The 22,727-nt window shown below is 50.1% G+C and overlaps 1 protein-coding gene across 1 annotated transcript; it reads right to left on the bottom strand.

Annotated features, from left to right (window-relative positions):
• Positions 1-756: 756 nt before the first annotated feature.
• apc (APC regulator of WNT signaling pathway) lies at positions 757-21,973 on the bottom strand. The gene is made up of 17 exons (XM_070849961.1): positions 21,767-21,973; positions 15,494-15,649; positions 13,919-14,006; positions 13,612-13,825; positions 13,117-13,225; positions 12,762-12,875; positions 12,533-12,595; positions 12,385-12,435; positions 10,339-10,425; positions 8,811-8,988; positions 8,497-8,697; positions 7,961-8,056; positions 7,736-7,875; positions 7,569-7,646; positions 7,287-7,403; positions 6,972-7,186; positions 757-6,872 (listed from the first exon to the last, which is right to left on the bottom strand). Exons 2-17 carry the CDS (start codon positions 15,626-15,628, stop codon positions 1,904-1,906), a joined length of 6,855 nt encoding a protein of 2,284 aa, XP_070706062.1. The 5' UTR covers positions 15,629-15,649; positions 21,767-21,973; the 3' UTR covers positions 757-1,903.
• Positions 21,974-22,727: the final 754 nt, after the last annotated feature.

Genomic DNA, 22,727 nt, shown 5'->3' with positions numbered 1-22,727 from the left:
GCCAAATGGGTCATTTTACTTGGTGTTTCAAATGTGTCTCAAATGTTTCTTCTTTACTTCGGTTTAGACGTAACACCTGGCGTCAGATGATCGCTGGTTTACCGATCAGAGACATCACATGACACAAAAACATCAAAGGTGGCAATAGGAGACGAATAACAACGTCATTGGCTCTTCTGATCCTGGAAGTGTCCTTCAAAATAAAAGCAGATTGTGTAAAAAGGTAACTTCTCTGCTTCACTTTCAAAATAGTAATGACGCTGGACACTAGACACGTGATAATATTTAATAATAATTAATAATTACTGTCTTTGATTATTAATGAACGATCTTAAGCATTAAATATTATCCTGATACTCGTCTCATTTGTTCCTGTTTCTGTACTTTTCTCTGATGGTACTCACCTGATCGTCACCGGACTTCGTTAACCTGCGTCCACATGGACACTCACTCACAGGTGATCATGTGACCTGCTGGCAGCCCAAAGCCGTGAGCCGAACAGCCAATGGGATGCAAGCCGATTGTCATGCGGCGATCAGGATGATTTTACATCAGTTTACTGGACCCCGGCAGCCAATCAGAGGCCAGTAAAGACTGAGACCACATGAAGCACAACGATCTCACCTGCCCCTCGAATCCTTTGGATTGGAAGAAACATTCACACGGGCAAAAATTCAACTGTATCAAAATTTGATTCTTTAAAAAAAAAAAAAAAAAAAGTCTGTGAGGTCGAACAAAACTTCCAGGAAACATCCCAACGTTTTCAGAATTAACTTTTATTTGATGAAAAAAGTTGCAGTTAAATGAAAAGTTACGATTTGGTCGACAAATTTTCAACTTAAACTATTGAGTTTTTGTGACTACTAAGGGCCTGAGTGTACAAATTAAACCATGTGTCCTTTCAGGGCCTCCGTACGCCATTCAGAGCAGCTTCAAACAAACTATTGTTTCAGAGAGACAGACAGACAGACATGGCTTTTGCAGCTAAAATGTTTAGTTTATTGTTCATTGTCTGTTCAACACTTCACCAAAACGTTTTTGTTGTTTTTCCTCCAGAATCGACATAAAAACATGAAAATCAGTTTGAGCCATGAAGGAACACTGTGGAAACTTTTTGGCAAAAATCAGTGTTTTAAATTATGTGCTTCAAGGTCAAAAGGTTTTAAGGTTTTACAGCAATAACTTACGTTTTACAGTGTTATCTGTTTCCAAGGCGACACAGCGGCAAGTTTTCAGCCGACCGACAATTTCCCAACCGAAATCATCAAAATACACCAGAAAGTCCAGAAGCGAGATTCAGATTTAAACTCGACACGTCAGTCGGCAGCAAACTTCCCTCTGAGGTCGAGCGAGGTTCTAAAAAACGTCACCCAAAACAGGAGCTCAGAACGTCCCGTCTGTCGATCCAAACGCTGAGCAGCTCATTACGCTTTGGGATTAACCGGTCACTTTTATTTTGTACCCGGCGACAGGACAAACATCTGTTCTTCAGAACCAAACTCCATTAAAAAAAAACAAACATGAAAACTTCCAACGAGCACATCAGCTCAGACGCTACAGCTAGCAGAAACACCGTTATCGTTAGCATTGTTATCATTATGTCACCATGGTAACGGCCATTGTTAGGGGAGGGGCGGGGTCATGCAGGGCACAGGCAGAAGGGGTGGGGCTAAGCGCTACACATCATTTAGTGGTATAAAAACATAAAAAGTTCATCTTAAAGTTCTTCTAATGTGATAAAGAAGCTTGACTGACAGGTGAGAGGAGCCAATGGGGACAGGATGGCTGTGAGGGGGCGGGGCTAGCACTTAAATACAGACTCACTTCCTGTTCATTTCACACACAAACACTTCCTGTTTTTCCCTCCATATTTACACTTCCCCATTTTGATTCTTGTTTCTTTTCACACTGACGTCACAATGTACGAACCGCGTTCACCGCCACCTCCCCCGCCGCTGCCACCACCTTCTCCGCCCTTTGGCTCCCGTTTCTTTGTGACAGGTGTGGGGATAAGAGAAGGTCGTGTGGGCGTTGTCGATGATGATGTTGTGGTGCTTGGCGTGGCGGTGGTCGTGACATCAGCGTTGCTCTTCCTCGGGCTTGGCGTGTAGTTGAAGGGGCTGACTCGAGCTGCCACGGCGCCGCTGCGCTGCTGACTGCGCTGCTGTTGGCGTTCAGGTGGCGGCGGTGGTGGCGGCTTGTCGTCCAGACTCTCGCAGCTGCGGCGTAGGTTGAGGTTGGAGGAGGAGGAAGAGGAGGAAGAGGAGGAGGGGATCTTTGAGGGGGCGGGGCTGTCGATGACAGGTGGAGCATTCGGAGAGCGCGCCGAACAGGAAGAAGAGGAGCGTGGGTTGTTGACCGGACAGTCCTCCAGACGAACCCACACGTCTTCTGATTTGTCAGCGAAGCACCGCCCAGCTGAGTCACCACCACCACTGCCCTTAGGTTTCCTCCACGTTCCCTTCGACCTCATGGCGCTCTCCTCCTCGCTCCGCCCCTTCTCGCTGGACTCTGACGACGCTGACAACACTGACGATGAGCTTCCTGTTCTTTTCCACGTCCCCACGCGTGGCAACGATGTTGAGTGTTTACTGCCACTCCCTCCACCTCCCCCTCCGCTGTTTTCCCGCTTCCAGGTGCCGGTGCGGCTGAACCGTGATGACGTTGCTTCCTGTGGGCGTGACGGGCTCTCAGAGTGGGAGCGGTTGATGTCGTGCCTCCTGGTCGTCGATGGTAGCAGTGCATCAGGGCTAGATGGAGACTCTAATGCCGTCGCCACCGCCCCTGCTGCTGCCGTCGCCGACTCCTCCAGCTTCCTCTTCAACGTCGGGCTCGGAGTTTCTTTGATAAATGTCGACTGGCGGACAAGCACCGGCTTCTCTGGCTCTGCCTTCTGTTTTTTGGCCGCCGTGGTGCTGCTGACCCTCGACGCCGACTCGCTCCTCGGTATGGTGGTGCTGCTGCTCCTCGTCGGCCCACTCTGTTTGGCCGGTCTGGCAAATGATGATGCACTTCCTGGAGACGCCGTGCGCGGCAGCTGTGACAGCTTCCCTCCTTTCTGATTGGCTGCTGTGGAGGAGGAGCGAGACGGTGTTGAGTCCCGGGAGGACCCTCCCCCTCTGTCGGCGCCATCACTGCTTCCTGGAGCTTTGGCCACAGGTACTGCACGGGGTTTGCTCCGCCCTCTAGCGGCAGGCTCCGCCCTGGGCTTCCCTGTGATCAGACTCCTGTAGACCTTCTTCCCTCCTCTCACTGCCTTTGTCGCCTCCTCCTCCTCCTCCTCCTCCTCCTCCTCCTTCTTCTTAGCCTCCAGCGTTGACCGCTCGCCGCCCTTGAGGATCCTCGCTCCACGCTTCACGGCCACTTCACCCTTCTCCTCCGTCTGTTCATCCTCTGTGTTGCTATTAGCTACCGGCAGGCGGAACGGTGATCCCACAGACTTCAGGGACAGGACCGAGTCAGAGTCCGATGACGGTTGACGGGACAGCGACGAAGCGGCAGCAGCGGCGGCGTTCAGGCTGCTGACGATGGAGTTGGCTCCTTCCTGGATTGCCTTCCAATCAAAGGACTCTGAGTCGGGGGAGGGGGGGCTTCTTGGCACCTCCGAAGGCTCCTCCTCGGCTGCAATGGCGTCGTCAGCTTTGGGAACAGGAAGCGACGTGGCGACGGTGGCGGCTTTCTTCTTCTTCTTGGGCATGGCGGAGCTGATGCACTCTTGCAGCAGGTCGTCCTCCGAGTCGATGCTCAGGGAACTGAGCGACGAGTTCCTGGAGAAGCAGACAGGCGTGTCCTCTACGTGGAACGCTTTGGGGGCATATCCACTTGCCGCTGGGGGGCGGGGCTTCCCCTCCTGAGGAGGAGGAGGAGAAGAAGACTTGGGTCCTGCTTTGCCTCCATCTTGCAGCTCAGCAGCTGGCGGCGCGAACTCCTTGTTGTTGTTCTCCTGGTCGATATCGCTCAGCGAGCTCAGTGAGGAGTTCCTGGAGAAACACACGGGCGTGTCCTCAATAGCGAACTTCTGCTTCTCGTCCGTCGCCGTCGGATTGGTTACAGGTTTAGATCGAGGGAAGACCGCCGCCGTCTGCTGCTTCCTCTTCCTGCCCTCTTCCTCTTTTGTTTTCTTCTCCTCATTGTCCTTCTCGCCACCGTCGTCTTCGTCAAAGTCGAGCGAGCTCAGTGAATCGTTGCGGGAGAAGCAGCACGGTGTACCCTCGATTGGAGTGTAGTGACGCGGTGAGTCGAAGGCAAACCCTGGCTTTGCTTTGGCAGCAGTTGCCGTGGCAACGCTGTACGGTGCCCGTTGGGGCATCGGCTTCACCGGTGACGTCGGCTTCTTCTTCTGCTGCTGTGGGCCGAGAGGGGTCGGCGCCTGGGGAGGAAGAGGTGGAGGAAGGGGTGGGGCTTGGAGGTGCTCGCCATTCACAGCCCCTCTGATTGGTTTTCTGGGTTTGGCTTTGGGCATGGCGGCACTGATGCACTCTGCGAGGATGTCATCACCATTCTCGCCCTCAGGAAGTCCAGCCCGCCTCCTCTGGGCAGAGGGGGGCGGGGCTATAGGCATTACGGCAGCTTGTGCCTCTTCATTGGGTGGGGAGTCAATGGTGAGGTCACTGAGCGAGGTGGCAGTGGAGAAGTTGAGCGGCGTTCCCTCCACACAGTAAACTCTTGGCACCTCCTCCGGTGGTGGCGGCATTTCCTTCCTCTGTTGTGATTGGCTGCGGCTTTGAGGTGGGAGGAGCTTGTATACTGGAAGCTGGCTGGGTTTTCGTGGTGCTGCTTGTTGCTGTTTCTTTGGTTTCCGTGACGACTTGGGCATGGCCATGTTGATGCACGCCTCCAGGATCTCAATGTCGTCGTCGTCATCCGATTCATCGAGGATTGGTTTACCCACCTCCTCCTCCTCCTCCTCCTTGTTCCTCTCCTCGCTCCCTCCATCCTCCTCGTCCTTCTTCTTCTTCATCATCTCTGCTGCGATGTACGGTTCGTCCAGACTAATCGCACTCAGACTAGAGGCTCGGGAGAAGCCATGCGGCGTGCTTTCTGTGGCAAAGTGCAGCATTACATCGGCGCTGCTCTCCTCCTCGTCTTTCTTCTTGGCCTTTTCCTCCTCCTTTGTTTTTTGCTTTGGCGGCTGCAGCGGTGGCGTCTTGGCGCGGCTCGGCGGCATGGTCTGTCCTGGGCTATCAGGAAGGTCGCTAGGACTGACCACGCCGCTCGGCACGCCACTGCAGGGCTCGCTGGAGCGCACAGAGCTGGCGATGGACGAGGTGGAGAAGCTGTCGAGGGAGCTGACAGACGTGCAGCGGCTGAACATGAGTGGCGTCTCCTGAGCGTACGGCTGCTCTGGGGGGCTCTTAGGCGTCCTGGTACCCGATGATGATGTCACGTGGTGGTGGTGGTGGTGGGTGTGGCCGTGGTGGTGGTGGTGACCTCGTCTTCCCCGTGTGGACGGGACAGAGGCAGTGGCGGTCTGACTCTCCGCCTCCTTCTGCTGCCTATGCTGCTGCTCATGTGCATCCTTCTCACTGACAGGAAGTGTCGGGTAGTCGTTGGTCCCGCCGCCACAGCCGCTGATGACGCTGCCGCCTCGCCGCTTCCTCCCGATGACATCACTGTCCTCCTCTTCCTCCTCCGATGACAGTGAGGACAGTGAGCTGCCGCGGGAAAAGCAAATGGGTGTGTCCTCCACACAATACGTCTGTGTCGACTCCTGGTTGCTTTTTGGCACCACCCGATTGGCTGGTGGTGGAGGGGGGCGGAGCTTGTTGGCAGAGGATGACTGGGGAGGGGGGACGGAGGAAGCAGTGGTTTCTTCTGGCTTGAACAGTGATTTGCGGGCGGAGTCTGCACCATACTTCAGGCTATAGTCAATTGGCTGCTCCACTGTTGAGTCACCGTCGTAGGTTGATGTTGCCGTGGCGACGTAGCATGGCGGAGGAACAGACGCCAAGAGACTGTTGGTTGTTGCAGAGTCGCTGCCATCGGTCCGCCGTCGCAGCCTGGGGTCCTGCTCGTCTTCCTCGTCGCTCTCAATGACGCCACGGTGACTCGGACTTTGTCTCCCAGAGTTCAGCTGTTCGTCGGAGTACTTCAGGCTGTAGTTGATGGGCGTGTCCAACTCAGCACCATCGTCGTCCGCCATGTGGTTGGCACTGCGAATCTTGTGTGCCAGGTCAGCTGGGTACTTCCTGTAGACGCAGCACTTGTTGGCTCCGCTCTCATCTGATGAGTAGAATGGCTCAGATGACGGTTTGGTCTTGCCGCGGTTGCCGTAGCCGTCTGCGCTCGTTACACTGTTGAGGCTATCGCTGGATGCTCGGACGCTGGGCGGGAACACCGGCCGAGCATACGCCACCTCCTCACTCGTCCTCTTAGATCCGTCTCCATTCTTCGGGCTGGAGAGCACCGGCGTATTTGTGTATGAACGAGTGGCGCTCCCTCCTCCTGCAGCGCCATTACAGCCCCGCCCCTTCCTGTGTGCAGCTTTGGGGCTCAGGTTGTCGATGTTGTCGAAAGTCTCCGACAGCTGCTGAGCGTCCAGCTCCTCGAATAATGCTTTCTGTTTGCGGACGTGCAGTGACGGGGCACCGGCGCCTGGCGATACCACGCTGGCATCCTTGTAGCGTGCTGGCCGGTTGGCCATCAGGTTGCGTAGGGCAGCGGCGCTGCCCATGGCAATCATCTTGTGCCGGGAGTGGATGAGGTTGCGCAGCATGCCCACAGCACCCAGCTCCCATAAGGCCTCCTGGTCTTTGGCGTCCCTGGCAGACAGGTTCCAGAGCGTCCCGCAGGCGTTGGACACAATGGTCAGACTGTGGGACTTGAGGTGCTGCAGCAGCGTCGGCAGGCAGCCATGCTCACGCAGGATCTGCCTGCAAGACAACACGCACGGACAAGACACGTGTGAGGTGTTTGATCTGCATGGCGACGCTGTCGGTTGTCACGGGTGTTTACTGTTTACTGCTGTTTACCTGTGCGCCTCATTGGTGGCAATGAGGCTGGACACGTTGCGCAGGATGCCGCCACCGCTCTCGATGATGGCGAGCGTGTTGGTGTGGCTGCGGTGTGTCAGCGTACCCACCAGAAAGGCCAGAGCGCCGTCCACGGCACAAATGTCCGCCTTGTTCTCTGTGCAGTGTGCTGACAGGTTCCAGAGCGCGCTCAGTACAGACTTCAGAGTCGACTCCTGAAGGAGAAGAAGAAACTGTGAGGAAGTGCAGAGGACACATCTGAGCACACTCATTACAGAGCTCATGTCCACAGACAGACAGGAAACTGTTAATGACCTTCTGAACTTCAAGGGCGCAGCCCATCAGCGCTCGCACGCTGCCAACCTCACGCAGCATCTTCTTACTGTTGACATCGGCACGCCATGACAAGTTCCTCAACACGCTCGCAATCACCTGAGAGACGGAAAACATTCAGAGGACGACAGGAAGTCGGCTAAACAAACCCCCTACATGTTTAATGTCCTGACACCAGCAAATACATCTAAAAGGTCAGACAGAACAACTAAACAAGGCTGGACCAACAGGTTCCTACATTGTCTTAATAACAGGTCAGTTTACCTGCTGCAGGTCTTCGCTGTCAGACTTGAGCTGAGCAACCATTGCCCTCATGCAGCCCTTCATGGAGCACAGCGTGGCCTGATGGGAGAAACACAGGGCTGTCACCTGATTGGTTACTGACACAGAGCAGAGTTTAGAGCAGACCGTACAAACGAGCTTCCTCCCACCTTATTGGCTACGTCTCCAAAGGTGAGGTTGGTGAGCGCCATGCCAGCGTAGCGACGTAGTGTAATGCTGTAATGATCGCTGCTCAGACCGAACATCTCGCAGTCCACCTGCAGCAGTTCCGCCACCGCCTGCAGGCCACCTGCAGGAACAGAAAACCCACAGGATCGTCAGGGACCAGCGTTAACCAGTTTGAACCAGTCTGAACCAGTATAAACCAGACTCACCCAGTTCGTTCATGGCGTGTCGATGTTCTTCATCAAAGGAAAGTTTCATGAGGACGCAGACGGCCGGACAGATCTGATGCTCCACTGGAGACGGCACTGACACACAATATATCACACATTACTGCACATTACTACACCTCAGTACACGTCAGTGTAGAAACATGTACCTATAAACACAGCACATTACATGTTGTATTACCTTCATGTATATAAACCCCATATATCATCATACAGTATGTGACCTGTATAATCAAGTCTATGCACACGCTTTTTGCATAACATGTTCAATGATAAAATGTCAGCATGACATATCCAACACTACATTCTACAGTGTTACCATGTAAACATCACACATGCTACTGTATGTTTTTTAACATCAGTCTCTATGTCTCTATGACGTCTCAGCGTCTCAACGTTCAGAAAACACAAAATAGTTTCTGAGAGTTTTTTTCACATGAAGGCAGTTTTTGGCCATGTGACGTGTGTGCAGGCCATCTGCCCTCCTGATTGACGGGTGTGTGTGTGACGTCACTCACTGGGGTTGTCTTCCTGGTCAACGCCCCTCTCGTGGTTCTCCTGCCAGCTCCAACACGCCTCGCAGTAATGACGTACCTGCTCCAGCAGGTGGAGCACTCTGATCTCTCTGCGGCCCCTCTTATCGTCTGGCTGGCTATGCACGATGTTGTGGAGCGCCGCAGATGCCCGCGCACGAGCCTCTTTACTGCCGCGGGAGTTACCTAGGCAACGGGGATAGACCATGGGTGAGACGACAGTTACTTGTGTTACCCTAACTAGATATATAAGGAAGCCACCTGGAGCAGGAAGGGACAACTGGAAAACCAATGGTTACCTAGCAACAGGGAGTCCTTGTCGTTACCGTGCAGCAGCTGGATGAGCAGCGGCAGACAGCCAGACTGACGCATGGCGATGCACGAGTCCTGTGAGCTCGACATGGCGAGCAGCGTCCGCGACATGTCGTCTTTATCATGAGTCCCCAGCATGGACAGAAGACTGTACACCATCTCCACCTGCAGGGGGTGACACAGGTAACCTTTTACACCGTACACCACAGTTAATTTTTTTCCAGTGTACTTGTCTCCACATGCACAAGGCGAGACTGGGGGGTCATCTTCACACCATGTCCTAACAGCAATGTGAGCCTCAGCGACTGAATCAGTCTGACTGCTTCCTGCCCGTCCCTCCTCTCTGGGAACTGAACTTTAGCCGGATATCTGGGGCATTTCGCCATACCAAGTACGCCCAGTTCGGACTTGCGTACTTGGAAGTTCGGACTCAGCAAGTCTGGACTTGGAAGTCCAGACTCCGGAGGACGCAGGATGGTCACTCTGCATTTGGAACGGCAGCGGACTTGGTGACGTCATCATCTTAGCTCTCAATGCATATCTACTCCAGTTAACGGCATTAAAATAAACACAACGCCGTCTCGTTTGTTTCCGCTTTAAAAACCACACTAACATTTAAAACATTTTTTTTTATAAAAATGTTCAAGTAGGGTACATGTTGTCAAATCAACCATAGATTTGAAATTTAAAAACTATAAACTTGGATAAAAGTCTTAAAACTAAATCCCGTAACATAACAATTGTAGTGTTTTCAAAATTAAAACCGTTATATGCTTTGCCATTTCCACTCCTGCCGCTGGTTGGTATGAAAAGCATTCTGGGATACGTAGCTGTCACAAGTCCACACAAGTCACCACCCGATGCATCCTTGATAAAATGGGCGGAGTAAGTACACATCCGGGCATTTGAACTGTACTTGGCTTGATGCGAACTTTGAATTGGAACAGTACTTTGGCTGCGAGTGAAGACGTTTCACAAGAACACAAGTACGGACAAGAACGCATATTGAGAAACGGCCCTGGTTTCTGTTTTTGTCTTTAAAGCTTCTTAATGGAAGAGGAGCAGCTGATTGGTGGAGCTGAAATGAGGAGTTATCTGTACGACAGCCCCTAATTTCACCACAGAAACCTGAATAAGTTGCTGATCTGAGGTCACAGAGAGCTGATATCCAGAATAACAACCTGCTGCTGTCGGCTGGATCGGCTCATTTCACTAAACAAACGACTGAATGTGACATCAGAAAATGTCTGATTTCACTTTAAAAAGGACTAACGAGGGCAGAGTCAGAACTCACCATCTTTTACTAGAGTGGTGACGTCAGTACGGGGTTCGTTTCCACGGTGACAACAGAAATTCAGATGTGATGGAGCGTCTGATGTTACATTTAGCAAACTGTCGAAGCGACAGTTAAGCGAACTTAAGTGTCAGGACACAGTGTGATGGGGTGGCATTATGTGTTGTCATATGATGATGCAGAGGAGTATCTGTGGGGGTGTTACCGGGCGGATTTCTGACCTTGGTTCCCAGGTGGCTGGTGATTCGTCGAGGCACAGAATAGCTCGCCTCATTGGCCGGCTCATGGTCTAATCGGCTGCTGGAGCTCTGGAAAAGGAAAACAAGGCTTAATGAAGCGAGGTGGAGGCATGGCTGCTTGAGGAAAGTCACATGATACGGTGAAGCTACACTATGTGGCTAAAAGTCAGTGCACAGAGTCTGTTCCACCACTTGGTCTGATACTCTTGTTGCGTTTCCACTAGTACCTACTCGGCTCGACTCGACTCGACCTTGTTGCGTTTCCACTAGTACCTACTCGGCTCGGCTCGACTCGACCTTATTGCGTTTCCACTAGTACCTACTCGGCTCGGCTCGACTCAACCTTATTGCGTTTCCACTAGTACCTACTCGGCTTGACTCGACTCGACCTTGTTGTGTTTCCACTAGTACCTACTCGGCTCGACTCGACTCGACCTTGTTGTGTTTCCACTAGTACCTACTCGGCTCGACTCGACTTTGTTGCGTTTCCACTAGTACCTACTCGGCTCGACTCGACCTTGTTGCGTTTCCACTAGTACCTACTCGGCTTGACTCGACTTTGTTGCGTTTCCACTAGTACCTACTTGGCTTGACTCGACTTTGTTGCGTTTCCACTAGTACCTACTCGGCTCGACTCGACTTTGTTGCGTTTCCACTAGTACCTACTCGGCTCGACTCGACTTGACCTTGTTGCGTTTCCACTAGTACCTACTCGGCTCGACTCGACTTTGTTGCGTTTCCACTAGTACCTACTCGGCTCGACTCGACCTTGTTGCGTTTCCACTAGTACCTACTCGGCTCGACCTTGTTGCGTTTCCACTAGTACCTACCCGGCTCGACTCGACTTTGCTGCGTTTCCACTAGTACCTACTCGGCTCGACTCGACTTTGTTGCGTTTCCACTAGTACCTACTCGGCTCGACTCGACTTTGTTGCGTTTCCACTAGTACCTACTCGGCTCGACTCGACCTTGTTGCGTTTCCACTAGTACCTACTCGGCTCGACTCGACTTTGTTGCGTTTCCACTAGTACCTACTCGGCTCGACTCGACCTTGTTGCGTTTCCACTAGTACCTACTCGGCTCGACTCGACTTTGTTGCGTTTCCACTAGTACCTACTCGGCTCGACTCGACCTTGTTGCGTTTCCACTAGTACCTACTCGGCTCGACTCGACTCGACTTTGTTGCGTTTCCACTAGTACCTACTCGGCTCGACTCGACTCTGCTGCGTTTCCACTAGTACCTACTCGGCTTGACTCGACTCGACTTTGTTGCGTTTCCACTAGTACCTACTCGGCTCGACTCGACTCGACTTTGCTGCGTTTCCACTAGTACCTACTCGGCTCGACTCGACTCGACTTTGCTGCGTTTCCACTAGTACCTACTCGGCTTGACTCGACTCGACTTTGTTGCGTTTCCACTAGTACCTACTCGGCTCGACTCGACTCGACCTTGTTGCGTTTCCACTAGTACCTACTCAGCTCGACTCGACTCGACCTTGTTGCGTTTCCACCGGCCCTAGTTCCTGGTACCAGGTACTATTTTAGTACCTCCTCTGCCGGGGTTCCAAGCGAGCTGAGTCGAGCTGACAATGCGACGTCACCAGACTGCAGGCCACTGATTGGCCAGGGAGCGCCGTCACTTGATGAGTCATGAGAGCGACTCGTTCACAAGAATCAAACCCGCCGTTTTCAAAACGCTGGAAACACTTATTATTTCTGTGAATGAGCTAAACGGATACAGGCAAACCAAACGCTCCACGTCCTTAGTTGTGTTTGTTTGTGCCGTATACAAATTACGCCACCGGAGTTTCGGGCCGCCTTGCTATGACGACCCCCCCACTTTGAGGTGGTACACTACTGTAATGGAAACACAACCAAACCGAGTCGAGCAGAGGCGAGTAGAGCCAAGTAGGTACTAGTGGAAACGCGCCATCTGTGTTGCTCATGGCAATGGGCCTGTTTATGTTTCTGTAGCCACAGCACTGCAGACAGGAACCAAAACACCAATGGAGAAGAACAAACACTCACTTGAGCTCCAGCCAATCCACTGCTGTCACTCGACCCCGAACCTTCCTCCACCTAGAGAGAGAGAGAGGAGGTGTGACCTTCATCACACTAACACAAGAGGTGATGATGAGGAGGTTTGACCATCACAGAAACGTGTGTTCCAGGTTACCTGCAGACGAGCTCCCAGTCTCAAGATGTCCTTCTCTATCTGCTGAATACGGGACACACGTGTCTGAAGACAGACACACGTTACAGATTGAGTGACATTTTGTATCATTTCAGCAAAACAGCTGAAACAAATCCTGTTGACAAAGGCTCAGGTCCACTGGAACCAGAACTGGAATCTGGTCCTAGTTCTGGTCCTGGTTGTGGACTGAGCAGGTCCAGGTGAGTCCTACCTGAGCCCTCCTCTCCATCTCCTGACAGGAGCCGAGCTGCTCCTCCATGGCAGAGCGGATCTGACGAGCCTCAAACTCAAGCTGCCGCCGACTCATGTCCGTCTGCAGAGTGAACTACACACACAAAAACTACAAATCACTGCTCCCAACATGACCGGCACCCCACCTCCTGCCTCTAGCGCATCACTTCACCTAACCATAGCAACAGCAAACAGTGCTCATGGGTAATGTAGTGTTCAGAAACCCATAAAGCTGACTGGTCCGAACACAAACCCATGTGACATTAACAGTAAACCAGAATTGTGAGTAAAAGTAATTCAGGTGCTCAGAAGTACTTGAAGAAAAACGGTGTTACATTTTCAGTGAGCGGCAGACTGTCGATCCTCTTGGTGAGATTCTGCAGTTGAGCGTAGTACCAATCCTTCTCCTTCTCCTCCTTCTCCAGTTCAGCCAATAAGAGAGACCTGCCAGGAAGCATCAGCCCAGACAGGGAAGGGGCACATCAGACAGGGAGGGGGGAGAGCCGACCAAAGACAGAGACACATGAGGAAAAATTACAAATCTGAGAAAGAGCTACAAGCATGGCAGCAAAAACTACACTAAATCCAAGAACAGTTACTAGTACTGCCTACAGTACCGTGAGCAGTACTATTACAGCAGCAGTGATACTACAGCCTGCGGTAGTAGCAGTATTACAGTAGTGGCAGTGTGTAGAGGAGTAGTATTCAATACGAAGTAGAACGACATGCAGAAAGAGTACAGTCAGCTGTCAGTAGTAGCACTGTGTTTTGTAGTAGTATTGCAGTACTAGTGGTACTCTTAGTATTACTGTCAGTACTTCGAGCAGTACCTCTCCTTCTCCAGCTCCTCCAGGCAGCGATCGTGGCTGTCTCTGCCGGCAGACGGCAGCCCTCTCCTGGGGAAGGCGGCGGTGGTCGGAGCTCCAGAGCCTCCAGCAGCTCCTCCAGGAGCTCCAGAGCCAGAGGATGCCGAGCTGGATGAGGATGAGGGGGGCAGAGGAGGCCTCGCCCTGGGCTTAAAGCCTCCGGAGTCCAGGCTCATCTCTGGAGGACAGACACACACCCACGACAGAGGTCACACACAATGTGTGTGTGTGTGTGTCTGCACTATTGAGTGTGTGTGTGTCTGTGTCCCACCCTTGAGTCTCTCGATGAGCTCCAGCTGGGATCCAGACGTCTCTCCAGAATCTTCTTCTATGGTGCCCTGCAGCTGCTTCAGCACTTCCTATTTGATGAGAGAGGAGTAGATAGTACAGAGTGACATCACAGCGCACCGCCGTCTGCCTCACAGTGTTTCTGATGTGACTGAGCGCTGGGGTCAGATGGTACTTTGATCAATCAATCTAAAACACTGATCAGGTCAGTACATGACTGTTACCACACACACACACTCACCACGATGAAACGACCTTTTTCAAACAGCGACATGATGGAGACTAACACTCAGACTGTCCATGCGTCATATGTCCAGAAAACAGGAAACAGGAAACAGGAAGTGAGTGTTTGGAGAGGGAGGACGGGACAACAACGAAGAAGAAAACAACGGAGAGAACAGGAGACAATGAAACCTGAAAGAGTTAAAAAAAAAAAACCTGAAAAATAAACTGTAGACGTGTTCACCGATTAAAAACATAAACTGGAGGTAACAGAAATGAAGACAGGAAGTAAAGCAAAAATATTAAAACTATAAAACTAACATGGATGGGCAGAAAAACAAGAGGAGAGTAGGAAACAAATAAGAGCATGACACAATAAAAGAAAAAGGCAAAGGAAGAAAACGCTGCAGTGACAGAAAGACAACAGAGGAAGAAGAGAGACGGACAGAGAGGACAGAGTGCTCACTCTGACTGGTTTCCTGACTCCTGAGTGTCAAAGATCCTCTCACTCACAGACGTCTCACTCTGAACAACAAGGACCTCATTCAGTCAGAGCAGCGCGTGATTGGTGGAAAGTACCACAGGTCACGTGGGCTAAAGATAGAGAGACACCCACTTTATATGGGGTGGGGGTGGGGGGGGGGTGGGGGCACAGCAGACATCACAGAATAAACTGAGCGGTGTGGTGACCATGTGAGGTCCTGATTGAGAGTCACTGTCACGTCACATAGACGGTGCTGAAGGCAGCATCAATCCTCCATAAAAACACTGGGGGGGGGGCACGTCTATCACATGACTGACATCAGTCATCAGCCACGCCAAAGAGTCTCATTCAGCCGAGCTTCTTGGGCAGTGAGCTAAGCGTCCTCCTGCCAACACCAGAGGAAACTCTTCTTCACCGCAGTGCTGCAGCAGCAGCAACTACAGGAAATAAACCCTCCGTCAGGTTACATCACGAGGAAGGCTCACTCCAGGACTTCTCCAGGCCTGGAAAACACTTTTAAATTCCAGGACCTTTCCAGGATGTCCATGAGCGTGGGAACCTGTATCAGGTGTTAGTACTGTACTGAGGGCAGTACTGCAGTAGTGTGTGTACCTTCATGTTGGAGGCAGTAGTACTGCAGTAGTGTGTGTACCTTCATGTTGGAGGCAGTAGTACTGCAGTAGTGTGTGTACCTTCATGTTGGAGGCAGTAGTACTGCAGTAGTGTGTGTACCTTCATGTTGGAGGCAGTAGTACTGCAGTAGTGTGTGTACCTTCATGTTGGAGGCAGTAGTACTGCAGTAGTGTGTGTACCTTCATGTTGGAGGCAGTAGTACTGGAGTAGTGTGTGTACCTTCATGTTGGATGCCTCTGTCTCCAGCTTGGTCAGGTGGTTGGAGTTGTCCTGCAGCTCCTGTCGAAGGTTGGAGTTCTCCATCTTTAACACCTCCACCTGCCTCAGCAGCTGGTCGTAGGACGCCGCCGCCATGTTGGAGGAGCCACGTCTGACCTGGACGACAAACGGCAACATCACACTGAGGCACTGTAGTACTGAAATACTGTAGTAATGCAGTACTATATCAATATGGACCCCTGCATGATCAGGTACCCACACAGTACCTGTGTGGTGTGTGTCATGTGATGTTTCCTGTTACCCTGATGTCATTGACAGTCACATGGTTCACCAACTGATCACATGTTTAAAAACAAACGCCCAACAGTGGGCGGCGCCCTCTACAGATGGACGTGGTCATCTGATATCTAACATTCAGAGGGCTGCGTCAGGCCCATGGGAACAACACCGTCTGTTGATGAGGGGGCAGCTCATGTGACTTGTGGTCTGTGTTGGCGAGGGGGCGTGGCTGATTGCACCTGGTCTGGTTGTTGCCCTTTCCTGTCTGTCAGCTGTACTCACTGTTACTAACTGGGAATCCTGCTAGCATAGCGTTAGCTTTGTTAGCTCTGAAGTACTGACATGCAGTAGTACTACAGTACTGACATGCAGTGGCACTGCAGCACCGACATGCAGTGGTACTACAGTACTGACATGCACTGGCGCTACAGCACTGACATGCAGTGGAACAGCAGCACTGACATGCAGTGGAACAGCAGCACTGACATGCAGTGGTACTACAGTACTGACATGCAGTGGAACAGCCGCACTGAAATGCAGTGGCACAGCAGCACTGAAATGCAGTGGCACAGCAGCACTGACATGCAGTGGTACTACAGCACCGACATGCAGTGGCACAGCAGCACTGACATGCAGTGGTACTGCATCAGCGTGACCATGGATCAGACAGAATGAAAGACATCTCCTCCTCCTCCTCCTCTTCTTCCTCTCCTTTCATTTTTTATTTCCTCCCTCTGTCTCCTTCCCTCACCACCGGTCCGCCATTTTCTCTACATCCTCCCCCATCCTCTCTCTCTCCTCCATCCTCCCCCCGTCCTCTTCCCATCTTCCCTCCTTTACAGGAAACAGAATAAATTTAATCTACCAAAGAAGAAGAAAAACCAGCCAGAGAACAACAGACAATGAAATGGAGGAAAACACGACCCCCCCCTCCATCCTCCCCCATCCTCCTTCCATCCCCGCCCCAACCCCCTCCTCCCCAAATAGTCCGTCTGGCACAACACAGACAGTAGTTAACGGATGAATGAAGGATGAAGGGATGAATAAGGGATGAAGAGATGGAGGATAAAGAAAGAGAAAATGGCAGCTCACCCCATCGCTGTAGCCTCCATCACCCTCCCTCTCTCTCTCTCTGTCTGACAGACAACAGTCAGCTGGGCGAGCAAGCAGCCAATCAGGAGGCAGAGGCAGAGAGAGGGGGGAGGAGGAGAACGAGGAGGGAGACTGCCTCTCCCCCCTCCTCCTGCTCCCAGCATGCTTTGAGGCAGCTGCTACTGCAGGCTGAGCAGGATACCGACACACACACACACATTTCTGTTGTATACATTTAGTCCAGTTTGATAATGATGATAAACTAATGATAACTATTGATATTGATACTGATAGTGACAGTAACACGATGGAGTGAACACTGATGATAATCATACTGATAATAATGACCCTATTAATAAGACTGACAGGGACTGATGGTAACAGGGAGTCCAGGTCGTGTCTCAAAGTCTTGATGCCACATAAAATCAAAGATGCCATTTTAACCCTTTAGATCACATCCTGGTCATGTGATGCACCCCTTTATCAACAGGTCAAACACGCCAACATCACGTCCTTTTTATTCTGAAATCAATCTCGTTTACTTCCTGTCAAACCAAACAATCAATACCATCATGACATCCTCCCATCAGTCTTCAACTTCAACGGCGTGTTACCGTGACCGCTTTATCCCTGGTTGGTTATATCCCAACATGGCAGCTGTCTATCGATCCTGCTACTACTACCACCACTATCACTACCGCTATTACTATTACTACCACCACTAACACTATCACTATTACTACCACCACTATCACTACCGCTACTACTATTACTACCACCACTAACACCATCACTATTACTACCACCACTAACACGATCACTACCGCTACTACTATTACTACCACCACTAACACTATCACTATTACTACCACCACTAACACCATCACTATTACTACCACCACTAACACTATCACTACCGCTACTACTATTACTACCACCACTAACACTATCACTATTACTACCACCACTAACACCATCACTATTACTACCACCACTAACACTATCACTACCGCTACTACTATTACTACCACCACTAACACTATCACTATCACTACTACTATTACTACCACCACTAACACTATCACTATCACTACTGTTACTACCACCACTATCACTACCACTACTACTATTACAACCACTACTACTATTACTACCACCACTATCACTACCGCTACTACTATTACTACCACCACTAACACTACCACTATCACTACTACTATTACTACCACCACTAACACTATCACTACCGCTACTACTATTACTACCACCACTAACACTATCACTATCACTACTGTTACTACCACCACTATCACTACCGCTACTACTATTACAACCACTACTACTATTACTACCACCACTATCACTACTACTATTACTACCACCACTAACACTATCACTATCACTACTACTATTACTACCACCACTATCACTACCGCTACTACTATTACTACCACCACTAACACTATCACTATTACTACCACCACTAACACGATCACTACCGCTACTACTATTACTACCACCACTAACACTATCGTTACTACCACCACTATCACTACCGCTACTACTATTACTACCACTACTACTACCACCACTAACACTATCACTATCACTACTACCACCACTAACACTATCACTATCACTACTGTTACTACCACCACTATCACTACCGCTACTACTATTACAACCACTACTACTATTACTACCACCACTATCACTACTACTATTACTACCACCACTAACACTATCACTATCACTACTGTTACTACCACCACTATCACTACCGCTACTACTATTACTACCACTACTACTACCACCACTAACACTATCACTATCACTACTACTATTACTACCACCACTAACACTATCACTACCGCTACTACTATTACTACCACTACTCCTACCACCACTAACACTATCACTACTACTATTACTACCACCACTATCACTACCACTACTACTATTACTACCACCACCGCTACTACTATTACTACCACCACTAACACTATCACTACTACTATTACTACCACCACTATCACTACCGCTACTACTATTACTACCACCACCGCTACTACTATTACTACCACCACTAACACTACCACTACTATTACTACCACCACTATCACTACTACTATTACTACCACCACTACCATTACTACCACCACTAACACTACCGCTACTATTACTACCACCACCGCTACTACTATTACTACCACCACTATTACTACCACCACTACCACCACTACTATTACTACCACCACTAACACTATCACTACCGCTACTACTATTACTACCACCACTATCACTATCACTACTACTATTACTACCACCACTAACACTATCACTACTACTATTACTACCACCACTATCACTATCACTACTACTATTACTACCACCACTAACACTATCACTTCTACTATTACTACCACCACTATCACTATCAATACCGCTACTACTATTACTACCACTACCATCACCATCACTTTGGCCATTGCCATCTTGGAAGAGACAGAAGTGATGGTTATTCTACCTCTAATTGGTCAGGTTTAGTCAGGACCCTCCTCCGATTGGTCAGGATCAGACGGGACCCTCCTCCGATTGGTCAGGTTTAGACGGGACCCTCCTCCGATTGGTCAGGTTTAGTCAGGACCCTCCTCTGATTGGTCAGTGAGCAGGTAGCCCCATCCTAAAGCCCCCCCCTCTTCCTGGTGTATCTTCCTCTAAATGGACCATCATTGACTACATGAACATCCTGGTGTGCTGAAGAAGACTGTAAACTAAAGACTGAGAGCAGAAACTGTTCACTGAGCTGATAAATCAGGAGAGAAGTCGCCTCATTTCCTCATTGACTTCCATCCAATCAGACTTCTGTTTGGAGCCAGTGGAGTCGCCCCCTGCTGGACACTAGAGAGGATGCAGCTTTAAGGCTCTTCAGCATCGGCTTCACTGTTCAGCCCCAGAGGACACCGACACTCTTTATAGACTGATACCGACAAATCAGAGGACACTTCTTTACACGGACTGATACCGACCAATCAGAGGACGCTTCTTTATACAGACTGATACCGACCAATCAGAGGACGCTTCTTTAAAGACTGATACCGACCAATCAGAGGACGCTTCTTTAAAGACTGATACCGACCAATCAGAGGACGCTTCTTTATACAGACTGATACCGACCAATCAGAGGACGCTTCTTTAAAGACTGATACCGACCAATCAGAGGACGCTTCTTTAAAGACTGATACCGACCAATCAGAGGACGCTTCTTTATACAGACTGATACCGACCAATCAGAAGACGCTTCTTTATACAGACTGATACCGACCAATCAGAGGACGCTTCTTTATAGACTGATACCGACCAATCAGAGGACGCTTCTTTATACAGACTGATACCGACCAATCAGAGGACGCTTCTTTATACAGACTGATACCGACCAATCAGAGGACGCTTCTTTACACAGACTGATACCGACCAATCAGAGGACGCTTCTTTACACAGACTGATACCGACCAATCAGAGGACGCTTCTTTACACAGACTGATACCGACCAATCAGAGGACGCTTCTTTACACAGACTGATACCGACCAATCAGAGGACGCTTCTTTATACAGACTGATACCGACCAATCAGAGGACATCAACACGGCGGCACCTGTATGGATGCTGCAAGTGGAGTCACTGGAGCTCATCAGTTTCTTATTGGAATAAAGTTGCAGACATCATGATCAGTCACGTTACTAGTCTACAGGTACTACTGAGGCATCATTGTTCTTGTAGCCGCCTATCAGCTGCTCAGTAAACACAGATGACATTAAACACAAATAATTTTTACTGTAGTCTAACAGTGTTTTCTTTGATGCCAACTTTCTGGCCAGCTGACACAAACCACCTTACATTAACGCTTGTTCCAGCAGACATCAGCCAACGCAGCATAACAGAAAACATAAATTGACCTTAAACCCACCTCAGGTCTGTGTGAAGAAACAACAGCTGTACGTAGTATAATGATAAAGGCTTTCTGTACTATCTATTCTATTCTAAACACACACGGACAACACAAACTGTCAACATATAACCCTTTCAGTTAAAAGACACAAGAACAAAAACAACAGAAGACTGGAACCAAAACAATACAAAACCACATTCAAAAAATTACTTTAATGCCTCTGCTCTCACTTTATTTACCAATTTTATATATGATGCCATAATCTACAGTCAGAGCTCCAAGTACCATCACAACCGCTGGAACAGCACGCAGTGCTACTACTGCACAGTAACACTGTAGTACTGCACTACAACCCCAGTACTATTAGCACTGCACAATTACTGTACTGTGGTATCGTACAAACTATACTACATTACTGAATTATAACTGTGGGCAGTATTAGTACTGCAATAATACTGACATAGTGATGTACAGTAACTGTATGCAGCATGAGTGGTGCTGTAGTTCTACAGCTCTGTCGTACTCCCAGAGTTTCTGCGACAAAAGCAGCTGCCCCTTTAGCAAACAGCTAGCTACCGCCTAAGCTAACAGCTAACTACCTCTTATGCTAACTGCTAGCTGTCCCTTTAGCAAACATCTAGCTACCTCTTAAGCTAACAGCTGGCTAACTCTTAAGCTAACAGCTAGCTACTTCTTAAGCTAACAGCTAGCTGCCCTGTTAGCTAGCTATTACAGGCTAACACTACTGACTGACTCGCTATTTTACCGTCATTTTACTACAAACCAGCAAGAAATATCCTCAGTCTGTCAGTCAACTACACACCTTCTTCCCTTTCCGTCCCCGTTACGCCCGGTATCAGACACTGGTCCGTCCACAGACCCGTCAAAACACCAACATTCAACCAAAACAAACGGTTAGCATGGGGCTAAGCTAAGAGCGCAGCCGTTCTTACCGTCCCGGTTTAGAGACAACGACCAAAGTCCTTCAGACGGCGGCGGACTCACGGGAACATCACCGGGGAAACACACCCGCCGTTAACTGAGCCGTTAGAGGCGGCGGAGGCCGCTCATGTCTCCGGTCAGAACGGAAAAAGAGTTCAACAAAGTCCGGGAGAAGTTTTAACTCGGCCTTTCTGTTGTAGAGACACTGCTGCTGTGGTCCGCCATCTTGTCTGTGTGTGTTACTGTGTGCGTGTCACAGTGTGTGTGTGTGTGTGTGTGTGTGTGTGTGTGTGTTCTAACAGTAAAATATTTCCTGCTAACCTGGAGACTCAGGTGGAGAAACAGGTGTCGGTAGGACCCTCTGACCACTGGGGGGTCACTGACGGACCCTCTGACCCCCGGGGGGTCACTGACGGACTCTCTGACCACTGGGGGGGTCACTGACGGACCCTCTGACCACTGGGGGGTCACTGACGGACTCTCTGACCACTGGGGGGTCACTGACGGACTCTCTGACCACTGGGGGGTCACTGATGGACCCTCTGACCACCGGGGGGTCACTGACGGACTCTCTGACCACCGGGGGGTCACTGACGGACCTTATTGAGCAGCTGGATGCTGGAGGATGAAGGGATGTGACTGAAGGTGGATCACATCCACTGGAGGCTCCCAGATGTACTGATCTGATCTAATTCAGTGTCACAATACTGTTGATACACTTAAATACACGTTGCACTTAAATATTCTACGACTGGGGTCTATTTTAGCTGCACTGCAAAATGTTTTTCATTGTGTACGCTGCTTGTTCCTTCGTGATTTTAACATGTTTTAATGGCAATAAACCAACTGAAGAGAGCTGAAGTGTTCACAGCTTCACGTGGTTACAGTATCATCAGAACAAGTACGGTGCTTCATACATGTTCCCAGTATGTTCTACTCCATCTCTCACTAAATGTGTGTGAAAATGCTCCA

The sequence above is a fragment of the Pempheris klunzingeri genome, chromosome 19, assembly GCF_042242105.1.
Source record: "Pempheris klunzingeri isolate RE-2024b chromosome 19, fPemKlu1.hap1, whole genome shotgun sequence".
NCBI classification, from domain to species: Eukaryota; Metazoa; Chordata; class Actinopteri; order Acropomatiformes; family Pempheridae; genus Pempheris; species Pempheris klunzingeri.
Note: the sequence above shows the minus strand (reverse complement) of the source record. Positions and strands in the feature narration are given on the sequence as shown.